Consider the following 22,622-nt stretch of genomic DNA (forward strand, 5'->3'; position numbering starts at 1 on the left):
AATTAAAAGGAAAAAAAAGAAAAACCTATCTTCCCCAGCTAGCTAATTGAGGTGATCTAGTAATTAGCATAGAAGCACAAGTCAACTGTATAAAATATTATGTGTCATTCCAGACAGTGAAAGTAGGAGGCATGTTGATGTTACTGTTAGTCGACGTTGGAACTGCTGTGGGCATCCAATTGTTACATTGCCCTGCTTCATGAATATCATATGCGCTGCCGCCCTTGGCCACACCTGCTGATGATACTGATGACACTGATGACGATTGCGGCTGCTGCTGCGGAAGATAATACAAGTTCCTTGCATGATTATTATAAGCATCCCCAGTAACATTTGTAGCATTAGCAGAAGTTGTAGTTGAGCCGAACACATTTTCAAATCCAAGAGCCACCGCCTTCACCTGATGATCATGATTAGTGCCATCTCCAAAACCATTATTGTGATCATTAGATATAACTGTACCCATTGGGATTATATAGCCACCATGATCTCCTCCTCCTCCTCCTCCTCCTCCATTAGTAGCAGTAGCAGTGCTATACATGACAGAGTTAGAGCCTGAGCTGTGTTCCATAGAATCCATACCAGCTGCCTGAAAGAAATTGTGGCTACTTCCTAATTGAAGTAGTTGATGATGATGAAGATCTTGATCCTGATCCTGCTGCTGATGATGATGATAAAAGCTTTGAGGAGCAGTGTTGGAATGAATGTCTTGCTCTTGCTCTTGCTTGCACCAAACCCTCTGCCCACTGTTATTATTATATGGTACTAGTGATGAGTAGTAGTGCATGCCAAAAGGCGTCTGATGAGCAGCAGCAGCTGCTTGATTAAATGCAAGAGTTGGCCAACCGCCTGCTGTACCACTACCATAGTTATCAGCTGCAGCAGTGCCACTACCCATGATCAGCTGCTGCTGCTGCTGCTGATGATGATGATATTGATCATGACAAGTGCCAGTACTGCCATTCATCATCATCATCATCATCTTGTCATGATGATCATCTGTTGGTGCTGATCTGTTGTGTCCATCAACTAGCAGACTCATCTCATGATGTTGATGTTGAGCAGCCTGCTCTACGTCTTTCAATCGCTTTGCAGCCCCACCAATGGGCAATGTGCTGCTATCCAGAATCGACTTCACATCATATCTGGTCATGTCAAAGTTTGTTACTGCATTGAGTCCACGGAACTTTATGGCTGCAATGTCATACGCCTCTGCTGCTTCCTCTTGAGTACCTAGATATTTTATTTCATTAAAATCTTATCAAAACTTGCGTACGTATTTTCCTCTAGACACATTAATTCGTTTCAGAAGGGAATCATATATGATAGATAGAGGTAGCTAGACTGAATGAATAATTTCAAGGTCAAATGATATTGCAGGAAAAGATAAGATAGAGAAGTTACTAAATGTTCCCAGATAGAGATCTTTGTTCCCTGCGACTCGACCAATCCTTGCTTGCCATCTCCCATGCTGGTGGTGTCTGGTTATGCACAAGGAACAAAATCAATTACTCTGATATAGGCACTTGACATTCTCTGTCTTTGTTACATACCTTGTTACCCCTCGATAAATAGATGCACCACGAGAGAAGCCACTACTCTTCCTTCTTAAAGATGCAACGTACTCCTGTCTCGTCATGTGCTTCATTTCGTCGATCTCTTTCTCATAGTTGCTGATCTGGCATTAATTATCAAATTAAAGCCATAATACTCAAAGGTTGTCCAGTGTCTCATACATAATTATCAGATAATAATCCTAAAGTATTTCTATTATCTTAAATATCTCTGGGATTACTTTAAATATTTTCCCTGTTATATAATAATTAACTGCTGGGAATCGAGGAGTGTACATGTATGTATAAAGTATTTCTAATGTATTAATTATGTATACAAGATACTCTCTGTAAAACACTTTCTCCAGATTCGAATACCAAGCTATAAACAAGTGCATGAGAGCATGTCAATACCAATGCCGACATTGAGACAGATTTTGCTCCACAAAAACAAAAATAGGTAAAATGTTTGAGAATTCTTTTCTTCTTCTTTTTTGAACTCACCGGGAAGTTGGTAGTGGTTGTGGTACCCCAATATTTCAATGCTGCTAAGTCATAAGCTCTAGCTGCCTTTTCTTCCTTGTCATAACCACCTACGGATCGAGGATGCATGCATTCAATTAAAAATGGCATATTTATATGAAAATGATTAAGTAAAAATCTCTACGAAAAGGGGAAAATTATATATAGAAAAGGTATACAACTTTGTACATACATACCCAGATAAACTGCAAGGAGGATTGAGATGGAAAGCCGGCCACATCACACGAGACCCAGAAAAGAAAAGCACTATTAGTTAATTCAAAACATGCACGATTCCATGGCTGTATCTTTAAATTACATAATTAAATCAATAAACTCGAAAAGGAACAACAATTAACTAGCTACGTACCTTGCCTTCCCTTGCGAGTTTGTCCTTCTCTCCGGCAACTATTATCCCAGAGATGAGCTTCATATCTACCTGTCCATCTGTGCCTGTACGCATTGAAACAAACAAATAAGCCCTAATTAATAGTAATAATTCATAAAAGGCATTAATAATTAATAATAAAAATGATTAAGAGAAAGCTAGAATGAAGCTATTAATTACCTGGTTACACCACGGTATATAGAAGTCCTCTGTCCAAAAGTATCAACGGACTTTCTGGGCCCGGCCTCAACAGCAGTAGCAGTAGCAGTAGTACTAGTAGTCTGGCTATCGATCCCGGGCGGAGGAGCGATTGAGGTGGTGGTCCTAACAACTGCCAGCTTGTTATTATCATTACACGCATTATCTCGATCTGATGAACAAGTTTCTCCAGTAGCAGCAGCAGCAGTACTAGTAATATTATGATGAGTGTGAGATCCAGTACTCATCGAAAGCGAAAGAGTCTGTACTGCACTACTACTACTACTAGTAGTTGTTGTAGTGTCGGTGGTATTAATATCTTTCTTGTTGATGCGCTGCTGATGATCATGATGGTCATGATGGTCATGATGATGAGGTAGTATTACTGGTGCTGGTTGATTTCTCAGCCATGTCTTGATCATGGAAAGCCCAATATTTGAGCTACTAGTACTTGTACTGCTGGTGCTATTATTATTGTATGCATGCGTGCCACTACTACTACTCTGGCCGCCGATGTGGTGCTCATCCGCAACGAAGGAGTGTCGGCCAAGGAAGTTTTCAAGCTTTGGCTGTTGATGATGATTTTCAAGGTTTTGGCTTCTGTACGAATTGTTGCTTCCCATCAGCATAGACAGGTGGTCTGAAGTCGTCTTGTAGGTGCTGCTATCTGATGAGTTCATATTACTCCAATCTGCACCTGATATACAATATATTAATTAATATGGTAGACCAAACTTACGATTAATATATCTGGTAATTTTTAAGATGATCATCATCAAGGAAGCCCCAAATGAAATGACAGAAATAGAAAAATTAAAAATTAAATAAAAAGTTAAAAAAGAAAGAATTAGAAGAAAAGGCTTCCAGTGATATACGTCTTTCCTTATTTTCTTTCACTTGTATAGTTGTATACTGATCTATCTGTGAGAAGTGAGAACAAAATATGTATATACAGATATTGAATGGGGTTAGGGGTTAGGGTTTTATTCAGACAGTGGTGTATAATTAACCTTGGGAGTGAATATTGGTGGTGTTGAATGCAGCAGCTTGATGAAGCATGCCAAAAGGTGGAGGGATGAGGTGGTTGTGAGAATGATTATTAGGAACAGCAGCAGCAGCAGTAGTAGTAGCAGATGAGTCATCATGAGAAGTGAGATCAAAGCAGCCTCCGGAGACATCGGTACCGGAGATGTCATCGGAGTACTTGAAGCCAAGGCGAGAGACTAGTGTGGCGGTCTGATCATCAGATAACTCATGGCCGTCATGATGATGATGATGATGATGATCACCCTCAGATATGGATGGATCAGCAGGAACGACTTCTTGAGGGGAAAGAGAGAAACCCAACCAGTTCATGGAACCCATCAAATATATATATATATATATATATATATATGTATGTATGTATGTTGTTCAAAAATCAAGATCAGCACTTGTTTGATGAATTAATGGTTGTAGCTTTAGCTAGTAAAAGAAAAATGATATATCAGAGCAGAGAGAGGGCGGTCAGGACTGAGGAGTGTAGCTAGCTATTGCTTCTCCATGCATGAAGAAGAAGAAGAAGATATAATGAAGTAGCTGAGCTTATTACTTGAGGAGGAGCAAGTTGTACTGTTTCAAGATAGGAAAGAGAGGATCCATTCCATGGCCGTATATGGGTATAAGCTATTGCAACTAAAGGAAGAAGAGGAAAGGTCAAAAAATTTGCAGACCTAGAATTAATTGAAAATGACAATCATTTCTTCCAATGCAACAATCTTTTATTTATTTATTTCTCTCTCTCTCTCTCTCTCTCTCTCTCTCTCTCCTTCTCCCCTTCTCCTCCTTCACACGTACGGGGTCTTGCAGGATCTTTAATCAAACTCATATATATATAAGATTAATGACAATAGGACATGATGGGTGGTGATGAGTGTGATACTGTAACTTTGCACCTCATAATTATTAATTATTAATTAGTTAATTAGTTAATATCCAAAAAAAGAAAAGAAAAAAAAAGGTGCCGAGGGTTAAGAAAATAATACTAATAATAATTAAGAATAAGAATAATAAATAGGTACACGTACGAGGGTAAGAAAACAATATGATTATTCAATTGATTTTCGAAGGAGGTCCATTGTATAGTATTGCTGTAAATGCTTGTTTAAACTAGTTAGACATGAGCATGTGTGCTTTCGTAGCCTTAAAACAAACTAATTATATCATTTGTCCCCTTGTGTGTGCTTCTTGCTTTTCATTATTACTTTTCCTTTTGGATATGAACTTTGAAAGATATTATCCCTGACCCTATTCTATTTTGTAACCTCAATCCTGATCACCAATAATGAATTATTATTATTATTGTATATCATATATGTAAGTCATTACTAGTATATGAATTAACCACAGAGAGAGAGAGAGAGAGAGAGAGAGAGAGAGAGAGAGAAATATCTCTCCACTTTCCTTCCATTTGAATGCATGATCAGTATCTCTCCCTCCCTCCCTCTTCAATTTGCTTGCTGTGAAACACCTGTGCAGTAGAAGAATATGATATTCAATAAATTTGATTAATTATATATATCTGACAAAGTGTGACAAAAAACCCACACGCAGCCCCCTCTCCTGTCCACGCCCATTTATTCATGCCCATTTGGACATTAGTCATTTCATGTCAGATACATATGTTTTCAGACAGACAGACTCATCATCATCACTATTCGACCCCTTCCTTCCAGCCCAGAAAAACTTTATTATAACAGGGTAATACTATTTTACTATTTTTAATCAATAATATATAGATATGTGAAAAAGTTATTCGTGTTATTCAAGCAACAACAAAAAAAAGTTATAGCCGTTGCATGACTCTCTCCCTTCCAGACCCCCCACTCCAGCAACACCAATTCTTCTCTTCTATTAATTTATAGCTCTCTTCCTTTTAACTGCAATGCAATTTGCACTGCCCAGCTTTCTCTCTCTGTCTCTCTGACTCTTCTGGCTGGCTACCCCGAACAAACAAAACCCATAACTTTTTCACATTCCATCCATCCATATCACATTATTTAACTATTATCCCTATCCTCTCGTCCTAATCATCAATCTGCTCTGCTCCCCCGCTACAAACGGGGGTCTCTCTCTCTCTCTCTCTCTCTCTCTCTCTCTAGCTGAGTTGCTCTCTCCTTATTAACTAATAATATTCATGATATATCCATATAATATGCATGTATGAATACGACTGACAGTGAAAGAAACACAAAAAAAGTTTGGTTGGTAATTTGATTAGTGCATGAAGTTAGAGAAAGCTAGGCAGAGGCAGAGGCAGAAGGGATGGAATCCTAAAGTAGTCTAATTAATTAATCAGTATATAAGCATTGTATTGTGTATATTCATACATACAGATACAGTGAAAGAAAGACAAGTTATAATATTATATATATATATATGGCATGCAGCTAGCAGAGATATATATATTATTATTTTTGTATGGGGAGAGAGGTTTGCAGCCTGCACCCCTATGTGAGGACATTAACCCTTGTCTTCCGGGTCTTTGATGAGTTCTCTCTAAATAACTTGGTCATTTCGAAAGGGACAGATCAATTGCAATTTGCAAGAAGATGGAGGAGCTCTCTCCTTCCTTCCTATATATACTTATATATATATATATATATATATATATATATATAAAAGCTTTCAAATCCAATTGTCTCATATATATATACATATACGTAACACGCCTCTTTCAGTTTAAGCACTTTTTGTCAACTGCCTCTATGCCTTAGTTCTTTATAATTAATTTCTGAATTTGTTTCCATCTGTACGTATATATCTCCAATCGTACAAACAAACAAACGTGTATATCATACTTATTTACTTACAGGTATAGTTTTGGTACTTGTCTTTTTCAGTCTGTAAAACTTGCAAGTTGCACTGCGTATATATTCAGAATTAGTGCACTGCTAAACTAGTTACCTGACCTGTTTGTATATCTTGTTAGATACGTAGGATATATTATTTTATATGTTTGCAAAACGTTAGTAGATAGTAGACGTCTGCTTATATAATATATAGTATTATAGAAACATACATATATGTTCATACCTATATGTTATTTGAAAATTTGTGATATATCTCTTAATGGGGTAATATTGGGTAGAGAGAGAGAGAGAAGGTAAGAAAAAATTTAAAAAAGGAGAGTGCTAGCAACCTTCTTTCTAACATTCTCTTTTGGACATTCTCCCTTCTTCTCATTACAAGTGTCACTTTCCTTACACTAAAAACAATGTCATTAATGCATCACACAAACTAGTTTTTGTTTTCTAAGTTTACCCTTATTAAATGTATTATTATTATTTTTTCAATAACAAGCTAATTTTTTTTTTAATAACTTTCTTACCACCTTGTTAAAAATTAAATAAGAAAATAAAAACTGAAGTTTTTTTTAATTTTTCCAAAGAGGCGCGTGCTTTGTTAAAAACAAAATAAAAATGATAACAATGTTATGAAACAAACCTTATTTTTATTTTTAAAAAATATGACATTTTTCTTATTTTTTTAATTATTTATTTTTTAACAATGTGCTAAAGAAGTTATAATAAAATTTGAATAAATTGAAGGAAATATAAAAGTTAATACATTTTAAAAGGGTAAACTTGGAAAACAAAAACTAAATTGGATGATGCATTAATGGCATTGTTTGAAGTGTAAGGAAAATGACATTTGTCATAAAAAGAATAGAGAATGTCTAAAAAAGAAGGTTAGAGAGAAGGTTGCTAGCATTTTTCTTTAAAAAAAAAAAGTGGAGGTGGGTGCATAAATGAGAGGGAGAGAGAGAGAGAGAGAGAGAGAGAGAGAGAGAGAGAGAGAGATTCATCTCGAAGGCTTCAAAAAACAGCTCCCTGTAAGTTTGACCGTCAAGAAAGGAAGAAAGGAAGGAAGGAAGGAATCAAAGACGGTAAAACACATGGCCTTAACTATTTGTTTATCAATATCTTAGTTAACAATTATAAATCAAAGCCTGTTGCCACTGTAAAAATAAAATAAATACTCTCGGTAATCTAATCACCATCATGCCCTATCAGAGAAGATGTAAAAAGGAAATTTGAGAGAGAGAGAGAGAGAGAGAGTATGACTTTTGACCATCTTTTAATTAGGGGTGGGAAAATGGCTAACCCTAGCTAGGTCATTATAATATAATATTATTGTATATGATATGAATGGTAATGGCTAGCTTTTCAAATTTGACCGTGGTAAATTTACTGTGAACTCCCCATGGCGATGACCGACTGAGCCGTGATGAGTGAAGTGAATGATAAACAATAAAATATATATAACCACAGCAGAGACATGAAATGTAGTAATTATACACATGGCAATCTAAGTATGCCAATGTATCAACACATGGCTTTCATTTTCATGCCCTGGTGGCCGGTGGTCGTACTACTAGTACTCCACATCCACATGTAAATTATGTTCATTGTGTGTAAATTACATGAAATGGTCAAATGCTGCACCTGCCTGTCAATGCCTTACAGTATAATGATGGATTGCATTCTGAATCTCGGATTCTGATGTGGTAGTGATTGATTGGGATCAAGGAAGGTAGCTAGCTAGCTACCATCAGCATGGGTGACATACATGATACATGCATGCATTACTTGACTGGATTTTATGTTCAAAGCAGCTTCGAACATGGGCTGGGCCAATATCAGAGTAACAGTGGACCAAGCTCCTCTCTCTCTCTCTCTCTCTCTCTCCAGCCCCAGAGAGAGACAGAGCAATAGACAGACAGGCAGCTGGTAACAAGCAGGAGAAAATAGCGGAGTGATTTGTTGCTAGGTATAGGTAGCTAAGTGGAGTGGCAATTTAAGTGGTCAATCATTGTAGCTTCAAAGGAATAATGTTCATATATATATAGCCTAGGTCACGTAAAATAGGCTACAAGATTTTATAGTGGCCAACATTATTATGCCTGGGAGTGACCTGAGACTCTCAGTTCTCCCATTCTTATTTATTATTATTATTATTATTATTATCTATAGTTTGAAAATACGAGCGTATAATAATAATAATAATTATTACTCAGTAAGTAAGCGAACCGGGACTTGAATTATGATAGTATTTACTGTTTCAGCGCTATCTTTAATCAAGCATCTCTTTCAACAGAAAAATAAAAATAAAAAGAGTAATTCAGGGGGGTTTTTAAAGGTTGGGTATTGTTGGGCTTTGGGCAGGCCGAAGAGGGAATTAAAGATATGTTGGGCTTTGGATTAATTTATTTTATTTAAAATCTTGGCTGAGAATGGGAGTCCACACTCTAGCTCTACCGGCCCGAAAACAGAAAAATGTACACAACAAGCCGGGTTACACAACGAGTCTTCTCTGATTGACGATAGAGAGAGAGAGAACAGAAAACAGCTTCCTTTCTCTTTCTCTTTCTCTGTCTCTCAGTGGGTTGCGTTCAATTGGGTTTGGTGGCTGTAACTAATACTATCCTCTTCTGGTTCGTTCAGCTTTACCATCGATCAATCAGTAAGTTCTCTTTTTAAAGAGTCCTTATTTACAACAAACAAGAATCTGATATTCGGTTGATTCATGGTGTTTTTGTTTTCTTCTAATATGAACGCCAAAGTGTGTGTGTTGTGTGTGTTTGTGTGTTGTTCTTTTTACCTCTTTATTTCTTTTTAATTTTGTAGTATTGGGTCTGTAGCCTGTGCCTTACACACACAAACACACACATTTATGTTTATCCATTTGAGAATGAATGAGCATGTGATTGTGATGAATGCAAATCATGGAGATGGAATATGCTGATTTCTTGACCCTCCTAGTCTAGTCTAAGTGTAGCCCATCTGATCTGACCATTTTGTTGCTTAATTCAAGTTGAGAATTTATGTCATGGAGACGGGCTTTTCTTGTATTATGTTGCTTTTGTTTATTTTTGCTTGGCAATGGCTCAAACTCAAAGTTTATGCTTTTGCAGTGGATTCTGTATTTGATACAGAGGCTCAAAATGGGCTCTTAGATAATTCAGCAGATGTTGAGCTTAGATTAAATCATGATGGTGCAATTCTAGCAACTTGTGTTGTCGAGGAGGCTTCTAGTCTTGAGCAAATTGAGCAAGTGGGTCAAAATTCTTCAAGAGTGGAACAAAATGCAGTTGAAGGAGACGAACCATATCTGGGCCAGGAATTCGACTCAGAAGCAGCTGCACATGCATTTTATAATGCATATGCACTGAGAATAGGTTTCAGAACACGTGTGAACGATCTATCTCGTTCTAGGGTCGATGGCTCCATCATTGCTCGAACGCTAGTATGTAACAAAGAGGGTTACCGAGTGGCTGATAAGCGTGAGAGAATGAGTGTGAGACCTCGACCCCCCACTAGGGTTGGTTGCAAGGCAATGATTTCAGTTAAGAAACTGAGTATTGGAAAGTGGGTAGTTGCAAAGTTTGTCAAGGAGCATACCCATACACTGTCTCCAGGGAAGGGTAAAAAAGGATCGAATGATCAATCTACTACGGTAACTTCTCTTTATTGTTTTCATTATTTTTTTCCAGTGCGGTGTTAGTTAATGCTCTTTTGAATTGATTAGGGTTTTAAATACTTGTCTCAGTGAAATGCATGTTAACTAGCATTGTTTCTCAATTTGGATGCTATAAGCTTATCTGCCTTCTGCAGTATCTTTATCGGAGTTCAAATTAGTGTGAGAGACCCATGGAAACAATTCTTGTTTAGTTAAAAATTGATTGTTCCTATATCTATATGTTGTGGAACTATGGATGAACCCTTTTTGGTTTTCCTTTTTCCTTGATATTCAAGTCCTAATAAGCACATTCACTAATTCTCATGTCCCCATGGTGTCTGTCTAGCCTTATGTTAAGTCTTGTGTTTCACACGTCTGCATGCATATTGAGGGTGTAATTATTAATGTTCTGAGGGTGGTTAGTACTTTGCTAAAAGTTTTTAAGGAATAAATGAAATCATTAATCTCAAAACTTGTTGGTTTTGGGAAATATGCTATGTGTAAGTGAGATTTGCAGTTGAAAGTGTTAGCCTGTTTTTCTAGCCTCCCTTTTATTCAGTAGTAGCATTGTTGTTCAGTAGTAACAAAGAAAGATGAGTTTTGGAGTTCCATTATGCAATCTGTCCTTAATTAGTCTTTCACAACATAGTCATTCATTCATCATGTCCTCCTTTCTTAAGGGCTTGTTGTGCTTGGTTTTTGCTTGCAGGATGAACAGATGAAAATCAAAGAATTAACTCAACAACTGCTGATTGAGAGAAAGCGGTCTGCTTCATATAGAAAAATCATAGACCTCCTATTCAATCACATTGAAGAGCACACTCAAAACCTGTCGCAAAAGATCCAGCGCATAACTGATAATCTCCAAGAAATTGTATCATCCGAGGGAAAGGGAAAAGACCGTCGAAATGTCTCCTAGTCTGCGTTTCGTTTTGTAATGTAAATGTGAAATCTGTAAATTGAATTTTCACACTGGCCTTCTCAATCTATTGTCAAGTCATGTTTACCGACCTATCAGTTGATATGATGGTGTGTATTTCCTTTCCCTTTTCCTTTTCTATATGGGATGGATGGCTGTTGATCAAAATAAATTTTTTGTTCAATTATTCAATAGAATCGAATTAACATTTACCTGTTAATTTAGGATTAATCGTTTCGTTGCCTATAATTATTGGTTTGTATTTGTATTAGGGGGATGGATGAGTAGAATAACTATAAGAGATGTGATTCTCAGAGCAGATGGCTGCCAATGCCATGTTCGAGAGAATAGAACAATTTATATCAACAAAACCACCCGACCCAGTTCAACTAGAAAGCCCCACCTGTGCATAATATTGATTACATTATTCTTACGAAGACTGAAATCCCAAAAGCCTCTTCCCTTTCACTGGGACTGAGCTTCTCGCTTTGAAACAAACATGGAGTTCCCGCGGATCTGACCCGCCGGCATTTCGGGCTTCAGAAAAATCAAATGACTCAGTAAGTTTCAAATTCAGTTACTTTACACTGGTTTTTGAATTTCTCTCTCAATTTCAATGACTTATCTTGAAAAAAAAAATCAAATATTTGATCTTGACTGTCTGTCAATTGGGTTTTCCAATTTCCTTTTAGTTTCTAGGGGTGACCGTGGTTTTACTGTTAAACTTATTCTTGTAATCTTCTTTTTGTCTTTGAATTATTGAATATGGCTTTTTCTTTTCACATTGTGTATTTATGTTGTTCGTTTCAACTTTCATATGCTTTATATCAATCTGCTTAAATATGACATGATATGATAGTGACTTGTTTTTTCTTGGTTATGAATACCACTGACACTACTGAATATAGAAAAAAGAACAATTTGCATTGCACTAGGATCCTCATGATTGATTCCATGAATGTTATATTGCAGTGGATTCTGAACTTGATATAAATATTAATGATGGGGTGTTAAATGATTCAAGTGATGCCGAGCTTAAGCATTCCAATGATGGTGCATTGGTAGGAAGCTTTGTTGAAGTTGAAGAGATGTCTCATCTTGGACAAGGACAAGATGATGAAGTGACTCAAAATCCTTGTAAAGATGGATCAAGTGTAGTGGTCGAAGCACATGAGCCGTATGTGGGTCAGAAATTTGATACAGAAGAAACTGCACAAGCATTTTATAATGCCTATGGCATGCGTGTGGGTTTCATGACTCGTATGAACTACCTGGCTCGATCCAAACATGGTGGAACCATCATTGGCCGGACTTTTGTGTGCAACAAGGAGGGTTACCGGAAGCCTGATAGGCGTGATAAGACTACCATAAAGCCTCGGGCTCCCACTAGGGTAGGTTGTAAGGCCATGCTATCGATAAAGAAAATTAGTATTGTCACAAGGTTCATGAAGGAGCACACTCATGCATTGACTGCCACTGCCAACAAAGGTCAAAAAGGATTGATTGCTGATCAAGTACCGGTCAGTTATTGTCCTCTTTTTCAGTTGTTAGTTATTGACTTAATTTGTTCGAAGAAATTTTTTGTCTTGCCTCATGAAATTTTGCCATGTTGACTCAGATTATAAACCAAATTGGACAACTGGAAAGCTTGCACACTCTTTGTATATGTGGAATTGATATTGGAATGGTCAAATATGTTAAATTTAATTGGCTGGTGAGACAGGAAAGCATTTCCCTTTTTATTATTTAAAAAGCTCAGAAACAAAATAATCGTTTTTTCTAGATTTGTCAAAGTTCTGGTTCTGCCATTTAATTTGATCCATTGAGGTGAAAGTTGCGAAGCTCTTAGTAAGTTTAACTCGGGTCTTCTTTTCAGGCAACCTTCTTCCTGGTTGCATATGTTTCATGGGTGTTTTTCATTGTCTCTTTGTTATTTATTCCAAAGAGTTGATTTGATTGACCTCAGTGTCAGTGGGTAACTGTTACATTATCTAATAGATGTGGAATGTGTTTGTAGGATGATAAGACAAAGATTGAAGAATTAACTCGCAAGCTGTTCCTTGAGAGAAAGCAGTCTGCTTCACTTAGAGAAATAGTTGATCTTCTATTTGATCACATTGAGGAACATACACAAGACCTGTCAAAGAAAGTTCAGTATGTTGTCGACAAGGTAAAGGAGATTGAATCGGAAGGGAAAAAGCGCTATAACCTCAGATAGTCCTAGCATCCTAAACCTAATGTATACTGTATATATTCACATTAGCTTTATAATTTAATTTTGTTGTACTGAACAAGTATTACTTTGCATTGCAATGATAAATATGAGTTTAGTTGGAGGGAGATTCTCCAGTAAGTATGGGATATCTATTGTCTCTGTGTTTTGTTTCAATTGCCCTACTACTACCCTGTAAACAAATGCTTCGTATGGTATGGTTGGCACTTGGAACAAGTAAGCATGCTTGTATTCATTGATTTCAAGATAAAGGTAAAGTTGTTTTTTCTTTTTCGTTTTAAAGAAAGGTTAAGTTTTATTATAAATGCGTAATAATAGCTAGTTGAAAATAGGTTTGTTGAATCACCATAGCTATTAGCTATCTTGGCTTTTGGTCAGTTTTTTTCTTGGCTCAAACTTGAATGTTATTTTTAGTTATATTCCCACCACCAATGGCTCTTCTCTTCTGCATGCATCTATGTATATATAAAACCGAATTTTGATTTTGGCTTATCTTAGATTTGTTTCTATTTTTGGTTTACTTTATCTTTTCATCCCAACCTCTCACTGAATCAGCTTGTATGTATAAATAGGATTTGATCATCCAAAGCCAGCCTAATAGTATTAGATCATCCACATCAACTTTGTCACCATCCAACCCCACCCCAACCCCAATAGCTGGTTACCTTTCATTGAGAAAATTATCCATCGAATCGAACCGTTTAATTTGCTGAGACGAGACGCGAGGAGACAAGAGGAGAGATCAGAAATCAGATGATGGCAAAGGAGGTGAGATTGAGACACATGCAGAACTGGGGCGAAGTTGCACCATCCCTTCTTATATCCCACCACTACCGACACCACCAGGTCCAGAGATGTTCAAATAATTATCCGAAATTGGAGGCCATTATCGAAGAAGGATGTCATGCTCATGATGAGAGCTTTCAAGTAGTTGTACCAAAGAGGCTCCTGACATTTCTTCTTCCTATCTTTCTTTCTTTCATCTGTTACTTTCTCTTGTATACACACGTTTTGAGGGAAACTTCCTAATGATCCCGTGGACGCATAATTTAAGAAACTGAACATGCCAAAAACCAATAGATTCAAGAAACTGAACATGCAAAAAACCAATAGAAAACTGTCTATGCAAGACTCGTTTAGCATGGTCCCTGCCGCCATGGCTAAGGCAGCACCAAAATTAAAGGTGACGCCTCTCCTCAGAAAATGGTTTTATTTTGTATATTAAATTCTCTCTCTCTCTCTCTCTCTCTCTCTCTCTCTCTCTCTCTCTCTCTCTATATATATATATATATATATATATATAGTGATAACTTCAACTTCATTCATATCTCTTCATTTCTCTTTCTAGAAACAAAAATAACAATAAATAAAGAAGTTCAGGAAACAATAAACTGAGAGCTGCACGTACAGAAACAGAACTACAGGACAAACTTTTATTTGCAAAACTGAAGTTGAGATTGGTGATCTTATTATGATACACGTGGATCTAGTCCGGAGTCCGGACAGGACAGCCTACCAATGGAGCGAGGGTGGTTAATACTTAAAACACGAGTTTAGTTCCAAACTTGAGGTGGATAAAAGCACCTTTTAACTACCCAACTTAAAAGCATCCACAAAGAGGCCTAAGCATACACCAGCTTTCCAGTAATTTATCATCATGACAAAAGACTTCAGCCTCCCACTTGATTGAGAGGGGGGCTTTCTATACATAAGCATACCAATACCCTCAATGGCAGCAACCACAATACCTGCAACCAAAACATCCCAATCGCCGGTCTGTCCAAGGATTGTAGCCAATGCATTTGCCGTGTAGAAACCCAAAAGAAGAAGAAATATCTTCATGGGAAAATTTTTTCTGGCTATATTCAGCTTCTCCAATAGCTGTCTTCCACCTGCAGTCACTATCCGACCCAATCGAGTGCGATTGAGATCAGAGCTGTTGCCATCGATGCCCTCTTGCCCACCATTATCAGGAACCCCACCTGTGTCCAAGGCAAAGGCTATTCTCCACTGATGCCTTGTTGAATGAAAACTGTGTCCGCATAACAGAAATAAGCAAGTTAAGAGGAGGTATCGATATATTCTTATAAAAGAAGAAGCATCAGCAAGTATTTTATCTAGTCGTACTTGGACCAGGACGTGTATAATTCTTAAGTACAGTTCGGAGAACTTGGATTTGACGTGGATATATAATCAATCTACTGTAAACTAAACCAAAAAGAAAGTTCTATCAACTGTTGACTGTCCACAAAAGTTCCAAAACTGACTCAACTCATTCTCTGTAAGTGGACTAAGCAGAATCTATACTTCGATCAGTTCAAGGTCCATTAGGTCTATGGCCACAGGATGAGAGGCAGCCCTTTAGCGAAGGCAGGATTATGGTACAAGTTCCTAATATACAGCACCACGTTCAAAATTTGGGCATCATTCTGCATAATAATATTCTGGTCTGGAACTCGGAAATAGATAGGTACAGAGCAGAGCGAAAAGAGGAAATCCAAAAATGAATGAAAGAATAACAGTCCTTGCCACAAGAAGGATGCATGCAACTCACTATTATTCAGAAGGGTTCAGGGATTTTATTAATTATTCCGGTGTCATAGAAATAAGAGAAATTTCAAATCATCTAAGATTCATGAAGAAAAGATAATGCAGTCGACTTTAATTCGTGAAGAAACAAGAACAATGAAGAAAGAAAAACTCATGATGACCAATATTCAGGCTCAGACGCAGCATGAAGCCATATACAACACAAATCTTCATGATCTAGAAAAAAAAACATTTGGTTTCATTAAGCATACCTCCTTTGGAGGAATGGCACAGACTTTATGCCAATCTTTGAAGTTTGCCTGATGAAACTTGGTTCACTGCAACAGTTCTGGTTTGCAAGGGTTATAGGCGATCTTTCAGAGATTTGATTCTCCACTGCTAGTAAACTTGACTGTAGCATTGTAGTTCCCATTCGACAGGCCATGAACTACAATTATAGAAAATAAATGGATACACAATGTGAACAGTGATGATCTCTCATAAGAACCATGACGCAATATGGATTATCTTTTAGTACTCAAGGCTTCAATTGAACACTTTTGATTACTCAGTCGTTGAAACTAAGAATCATTAGGCCATACTCTTAAGACGTAAGGAGGTTATTTGTTAGTCCACTGTAATTATGTAAGTATGATTCTGAATAAGATGGTAGGCAGCACATGGTATGGACCTCATCAAGCCCCAAGACCAGAACGTAAACCTAAACCTTATCCGTTACCCCTTCAAAACCAACTCATTCTTAGGGTTCCATCAATTTCCACAGCCACACTGGGCTCAAGCCACCAAATTTTTTTATCTGAGTCGTCCAGAACCAAATGAAAATTAATAAAAGAGAACAAATAGCATAATTAACACTATGAATTTAAGAACCTAAGTTAGTAATTACTAGAATCCTTAAGAACATAAGTTAGTAATTACTAGAATCCTTAAGAACATAAATCAAACAAACACTAATGCAACAAGAAAAAATAAATAAAATACTTAACGTCACCTCTAAAAACCCATTTGCGCAAATACAATTAACAATCACCAAGAACCAAGATGATAAGAACCCCAGAGAAAAGGAAAATGTAACCAAAACTTGAAGAAATACTGAACCAACTACTAAGGATCCTTTCAAATAAATAACCCAGATAGCAGCAACTTCCGGGAAACAAATATAAATTCATAAAAGACAGATAAAGAGATTACTCGCCCTGAAAAAGAAGAAGACAAGTAGTCAAGAAGAAAGTGGCGATAGAATTACAAGTGCGTATCTTTATGTCTTCATGAATGACAAATGAAGAGCAGGCAGGAGTGAGCTCGGTGATTGTCTGGACTTTGCAGGCAGAGGTTTCTGTTTTTTTGTTGTTGATAGCAGTGGATTGTGTTCTTAATTTGAGCAATCAGCAACCAGACCAGAGCATGAGACCCAGCATCACTCTAGTTGTTTTCTCTTTGTAAATATTACTCCTTTTTTCCATTTGTTTTGACCTTTTAGTTTAAATATACGAATTTACGAAAATTTCGACCCAAATTTTTTTTTTTTTAATATACGAACATGCTATACTTCTCAAATATATTCGAATATTTAAATAGTATAGCCGGACGGCTATACTTCTCAATTATTTCCGAAAACAAAAATAGTAGCGCCGTGCGGCTATACTTCTTAAATATATTCGAATATTTAAATAGTATAGCCGCCCGGCTATACCTTTTTAAACAGTATGACCGCGCGGCTATACTTCTCAAAAATATTCGTATATTTAAATAGTACGGCCGCGCTGCTATACGACTCAAATATGTTCTAATATTTAAATAATATAGCCGGGCGGCTATACTGCTTAAAAAATATTATAATATTTAAATAGAATAGCCGTGCGGCTGTACCGCTTAAAATATTCGAATATTTAAATAGTATAGCCGACTGGATATACTGCTTAATTATTTTCGAATATCAAAATAGTACAGCCGCGCGGTTATACTGCTTAATTATTTTCGAATATCAAAATAGTATAGCCGCGCGGCTATACTATTTTGACCTCGCGGCTATACTATTTTGACCTCAAGCCATGCTGTCTGTAATCTGTTTCTTCTTTCTTTCTTCTTCTATAGTTACAGATACCCAAGGCCCAAGGACAAGACTTTGTCCTGTTTCTGAACCTCCTGAAGAGACAATAGAAAGCAATTTAGTGGAAGACAAAATGGGGAGTGCCATTCTGATGCTAGAGCTCTTTTTATGCCTCACTGTCTATGCAGCAAATGAAGAATTCGAATTCTCGTCTGCAAAATCCAGTTCGCACAGGAGAGTGATAGATGTAAAGGGAGGCCCAGAGTCACTAGTGTGGGTGGTTCAGCTTTCTGATCTCCATTTCAGTGTCCACCATCCTGACAGAGCACTTGACTTCAAGAACCTTGTGGGGCCTGCTCTCTCCATGATCAACCCTTCTCTGGTCCTCATCACCGGTGATCTCACAGGTTTTTATTTTTATTTCTTTTTACCGTTCCACTGTGAAAGTATTTCCCTTTTATGTTTTGCTGATTTAGCTTCATGTATGTCGAAGATTTCATGTTATGTTTGGATTTTTTTCCCTCAAGTCAGGATTCAGGATTGTATTGTATGTAAAAGAGGAATATTTTTCTCTCTCTCTCTTTCTCTTTTTTTATTGGATTGGGGAAGTCATAAATAGCTTAGCAATCTGAGACTATACTCAATCTTGATATTCTGAAATGTTGATAACTAATGCGTCAAGTCTCACGCTTGAAATGATAATAGAAAGCCCTGTTACGCATTTAGCTTATTCACTACTGGGGAAAGAGATGGATGCAAAGTGTTTGCTGTTTGGAACCATACTTTAATTAATAATCTTCATAGTTATGCTTGGCTTTTCTTCTATAACAATATTAATAGTGATAGAATTTATCACCTTCAGATGGAAAAAGCAAGGATTTGTTGACAATGAAGCAAAATGAGGAGGAGTGGGTGGAATACCAGAACATGATGGAAGATGTGATAAAAAGGAGTGGACTTGACAGGAGTATCTTCTTTGATCTTAGAGGGAATCATGATAACTTTGGCGTACCAGTGCTTGGTGGTTCCTTTGATTTCTTTTCAAAGTATAGCATCAATGGGCAGTTGGGCAGAACTGGGAATATCAATAGTGTCACACTTCAGGTCAGTTATTCCTTTCAAGGAAATCCCAAACAGTTCCAAAGTTTCAATAACTGAACATTAAGTTGTGTAACCTAACATTGAGTTGAACTTTAATTGTACATTCCCATTTCCCAATTTTTGACTACAGATGCTGGCATTCCATTGAGTGTTTGTTAATTCAAAAGCTTTTCATAATTTCCCCAATTTTACACTTTTCTCTACGTCCAGACTGGCGAGCAGAAGCATCTATTTGTTGGAGTTGATAGCACAATGTCTGTTGGTCTACGAGGTCCCACTAATCTTTTTGGGCATCCAACTGATCAACTATTAGCAGAACTGGATATGGAGCTCTCACAGTGGGATTCTCAATCAGAAAAACCATTAAGCAAGATTTCCTTTGGGCATTTTCCTCTTTCATTCTCAGCAATCTCATACTCTGGGAAGAGCCTAAAAGATATCTTCCTCAATCATTCCATATCAGCTTATATATGTGGGCATCTGCATACACGGTTTGGTAAAAACTTGAAGCGGCATCATCAGTTTAGTCGTCATTTTTTATCCTTGCAGAAATTTTTCCAGCTAAATGTACACCAATTTTCTTTTCATGGTACTGCTAATTGTTCAATTGAAGCCCCTGCGGCTAGAGAATTCTGGGAGTGGGAGATGGGTGACTGGAGGAAGAGCAGAGCCATGAGAATTTTGGCCATTGATAGAGGTCATGTTTCGTATGTTGACATTGACTTCATGTCAGGCACCAAAAAGACTATCATATTGCCAACTTTTCCCCAGGACTCACGGTTCATGTCAACATCTTCATCCCATCATAAGTATGAATGTCATGCTATGGTATCTTACGAGACAGTAAGAGCCCTGGTATTTTCTGTTTCTCCAATTGTGTCGGTTATGACTAGGATCTATGACTCAAGACCTGGATATCTCAATCTGGTATTTGAGGCACCCATGAGAAAGCTCGTGGATAACACCTCCAGGGGAGATCTTTATGTTGCTCCATGGAATTATAGAGCCTTTGAGGATCCAATTCCAAATAGATATTGGCTGCAAATAGAAGCAACTGACTTCATGGGCAGATCGACTTCAACTGATTTAAGGCCGTTTTCCATAAATGGTCTTAGTACTATGATTTCATGGACATGGAAGGAGTTTATGGTCATGGGTTGTCAATGGGCTGCCTTGTATTACCCAATGTTCTGGTGTGCTGTATACTTTATACTCTCCATTCTCCTTATTCCAAAAGCTCTCCTCATTTTCTCAATTAGGCATTTCACTTACAAGAATAAGGGCTTCCTAAATGGCATAGGATTTGTTTTACAGGAGCTTTGCAGGGTTCCCTTCACATGGTTTGGTTTTTTAGGATACTTATTCTACCTTATATTATTCCCCTGGTTTTTTGGGAAAGTTTTCACGGATGGGAAGGATAAAGGATACATGACCTATATGGGGTGGGTAGTTAAATCTTTCAATCAAAAGGGAAAACATGAATATGCCGGATCTCCAGATATAATGGTGGTTGTTCTTCCACATCTCTTCTTTGTGGTTTTTCCTGCTATTTTGCTGACTGGGGCTTTGGCTACTGAAAAACAGATCTCCAGGGAAAAATTTCTCTCACTTACGGGGAAGAAAGAAGATGACTATGATCAAGAGGAAAGGAGTTCTTTATGGTATGATTACCAAGGGAGTAGGAAATCAAATTCCTGTGTTGGAAACCGGTGGATTCGAAAAGTTCTTTTGGTTCTTTGCTTGGCAGTTTGTTGGAAGCATTTTATGGTAAGGTTCCTTTCACCGATCTATTTCTGCTTGAAATACATGTAGTTCATGGGAACGGGATCGTGGTACATTTTATCTAAAGTATTTGAGTGTAGTCATTAACCCTCATTGCTCTCTCTCAAGTTACAGAGGGACCTCTTCAACCCTTGGTGGTAGGCTTATTTGTTAGACCTTTCGTGTCCCCTTATATTATTTGAATTGTTAAATCACATCATTTTATTTTGTGAAGTACATATGTGAATACTCATCCCAACTTCTTAAGATGATGGAGGCAAGAAATTGTTTGGAACCTTGCAACCACCATTCTAAAACGTTGCGAGGTCTCCAAACTAAATTTCCTTTCCTCTGTCATCCTGGGAACCATATTGGAGAAATGACTACTAGGTAATAAATTGAGATGCATTTTTTGTTTTGTTTTTTCTTTTTCTGTAAATGGTTTGCATCATTTTACTCATATATGTTTTACTTTGGTTTCTTTCTTTCTTTTGTCCTTGGATTACAGAATTGCAGGGCTCTCATCAAAGCATACGAGATGAATCCCATTCTCAATTTTCCAGGATATAGCCTCACAATTCCACTACTGTTGGCATATACTGTCTACAAAACTAGGAGTATATAATACTATGCACATTGCAGAGTGCAAAATTGGGCTCACATTTCTTAAAGTTGTATCAACATTCCTTTGCTGAATAGGACGCATTTCATGCAGGCTTGGGTTCACATGAACAAACAAAACAACAGGAAGAAGTGATGTTTTGAGGTCTGCTATGGCAGATAATATTTGAAGTGGGTTTGGATTTGGTGATGAATTGGTTGTGTTGCATTTAAGAAGGCAAAGCGACTCCTAAGAATTAAGAAATTGATGTTGGGAGAGCGGGCAGCCCTAGTCCCCTAGTATGTTAATTGTTACAAGTGGCTGTAGGCTGTACCCCTAATGTGCTGTGGCATCAATTTACAAAACTGAAGTAAGGAAGTTGTGTTTGTTGTGTAATACAATATGGCTCTATGCAGTTGTAGAAGACTTGCAGTCTTTGCATCCATTTTGTCAATTTAAACTGGAACTTTTATGATAGTTATTTCAAAAGCATAGTATGATTTGTTTGAAATGCAGAAAGTGGAGAGGAGGCTGAAATCGGTTTGCTGACAATATGCTGCAGCAACTCAGTGGTTGGTTGGTATCATCTTGGGTTGATATTCCCAGCCTAACCTAGTGGAGTCTGATGGTTCACTTGTTTGCCACTCTGAAAAACCCAAGAAATCCAAATCCATCTTATCTCAGGCACTAAAAATTAAGCTCCAGGAACACAATTGTTACTGATCTATTCCGTAAGTTTGAAGTGGCAGTGGGACGCATGCATGATCGAACACACACACACTCTGTAAGTTAGACCTGTATATATTGCAGAAAATTCAAGTGAGTTTCATCCAGAGCTTCAGAGTCTGGGACCAATGAAGTATGTAATTTTTTTTCCGTTCCTTTCCCGTAATTTAAGGAGTTGATGAGTGTGAAAACCATGTACTACTGCTTGGAGGGGGGGTTGGTTTATTTTCACTAACCCTGCAGTGTCCTTTCAGGTGTTTGTATCTCACTACTCATGTCATGAGGTGTTTGTATCTTGATCTCTACAGTTTTATGACATTTCTCCCCTCTCTCTCTCTGTCTTTTTCTCCCTTTTGAATTTATTTACATTGAAATAAACTCCTAAAACATGAAGACCTAAACACAATCTTGTTTGATATTTAGAATTATCGTACCCTCCACCTTTTCTCATTCTACTAACTAGCTAGTAGCCAGGCGTGTGTCAATTGGTTTTTCGGTGGTTTGTTGTATTTGTTTTTTC

General features: G+C 37.4%; 4 protein-coding genes across 7 annotated transcripts; 2 read left to right on the forward strand and 2 right to left on the reverse strand.

The window, feature by feature from the left end:
* Positions 1-97: 97 nt before the first annotated feature.
* On the reverse strand, positions 98-9,155 carry LOC117630639 (AP2-like ethylene-responsive transcription factor BBM). Its single transcript, XM_034363334.1, has 10 exons — positions 9,125-9,155; positions 8,647-8,669; positions 3,672-4,014; positions 2,644-3,358; positions 2,446-2,528; positions 2,273-2,281; positions 2,058-2,146; positions 1,554-1,678; positions 1,405-1,481; positions 98-1,233 (listed from the first exon to the last, which is right to left on the reverse strand). The coding sequence occupies exons 1-10, from the start codon at positions 9,153-9,155 to the stop codon at positions 98-100; spliced, it is 2,631 nt and encodes an 876-aa protein (XP_034219225.1).
* LOC117632919 (protein FAR1-RELATED SEQUENCE 12-like) lies at positions 8,954-13,433 on the forward strand. Of its 3 annotated transcripts, none has more exons than XM_034366557.1 (6): positions 8,954-9,165; positions 9,617-10,158; positions 10,871-11,190; positions 11,353-11,640; positions 12,053-12,600; positions 13,098-13,433. In XM_034366557.1, coding segments are annotated over exons 4-6 (750 nt in total). In that variant the 5' UTR covers positions 8,954-9,165; positions 9,617-10,158; positions 10,871-11,190; positions 11,353-11,639; the 3' UTR covers positions 13,299-13,433. The 3 variants fall into 3 exon arrangements, with proteins under 3 accessions (XP_034222448.1, XP_034222449.1, XP_034222447.1); XM_034366558.1 differs by having other exon boundaries at positions 12,105-12,600; XM_034366556.1 differs by lacking the exons at positions 11,353-11,640; positions 12,053-12,600; positions 13,098-13,433 and having other exon boundaries at positions 8,964-9,165; positions 10,871-11,292.
* Positions 13,434-14,718: 1,285 nt separating this feature from the next.
* On the reverse strand, positions 14,719-17,329 carry LOC117632814 (ycf20-like protein). 2 transcript variants are annotated; one of them, XM_034366404.1, is made up of 3 exons: positions 17,110-17,329; positions 16,115-16,290; positions 14,719-15,345 (listed from the first exon to the last, which is right to left on the reverse strand). In XM_034366404.1, the coding sequence occupies exons 2-3, from the start codon at positions 16,285-16,287 to the stop codon at positions 14,901-14,903; spliced, it is 618 nt and encodes a 205-aa protein (XP_034222295.1). In that variant the 5' UTR covers positions 16,288-16,290; positions 17,110-17,329; the 3' UTR covers positions 14,719-14,900. The 2 variants fall into 2 exon arrangements, with proteins under 2 accessions (XP_034222295.1, XP_034222293.1); XM_034366402.1 differs by having other exon boundaries at positions 17,059-17,329.
* A 644-nt stretch (positions 17,330-17,973) lies between these two features.
* On the forward strand, positions 17,974-22,439 carry LOC117632659 (putative metallophosphoesterase At3g03305). The gene is made up of 4 exons (XM_034366204.1): positions 17,974-18,320; positions 18,776-19,017; positions 19,225-20,781; positions 21,284-22,439. The coding sequence occupies exons 1-4, from the start codon at positions 18,047-18,049 to the stop codon at positions 21,398-21,400; spliced, it is 2,190 nt and encodes a 729-aa protein (XP_034222095.1). The 5' UTR covers positions 17,974-18,046; the 3' UTR covers positions 21,401-22,439.
* The last annotated feature ends 183 nt before the right edge of the window (positions 22,440-22,622 follow it).

This window comes from Prunus dulcis, chromosome 6 (genome assembly GCF_902201215.1).
Source record: "Prunus dulcis chromosome 6, ALMONDv2, whole genome shotgun sequence".
In the NCBI taxonomy this organism is placed as follows: Eukaryota; Viridiplantae; Streptophyta; class Magnoliopsida; order Rosales; family Rosaceae; genus Prunus; species Prunus dulcis.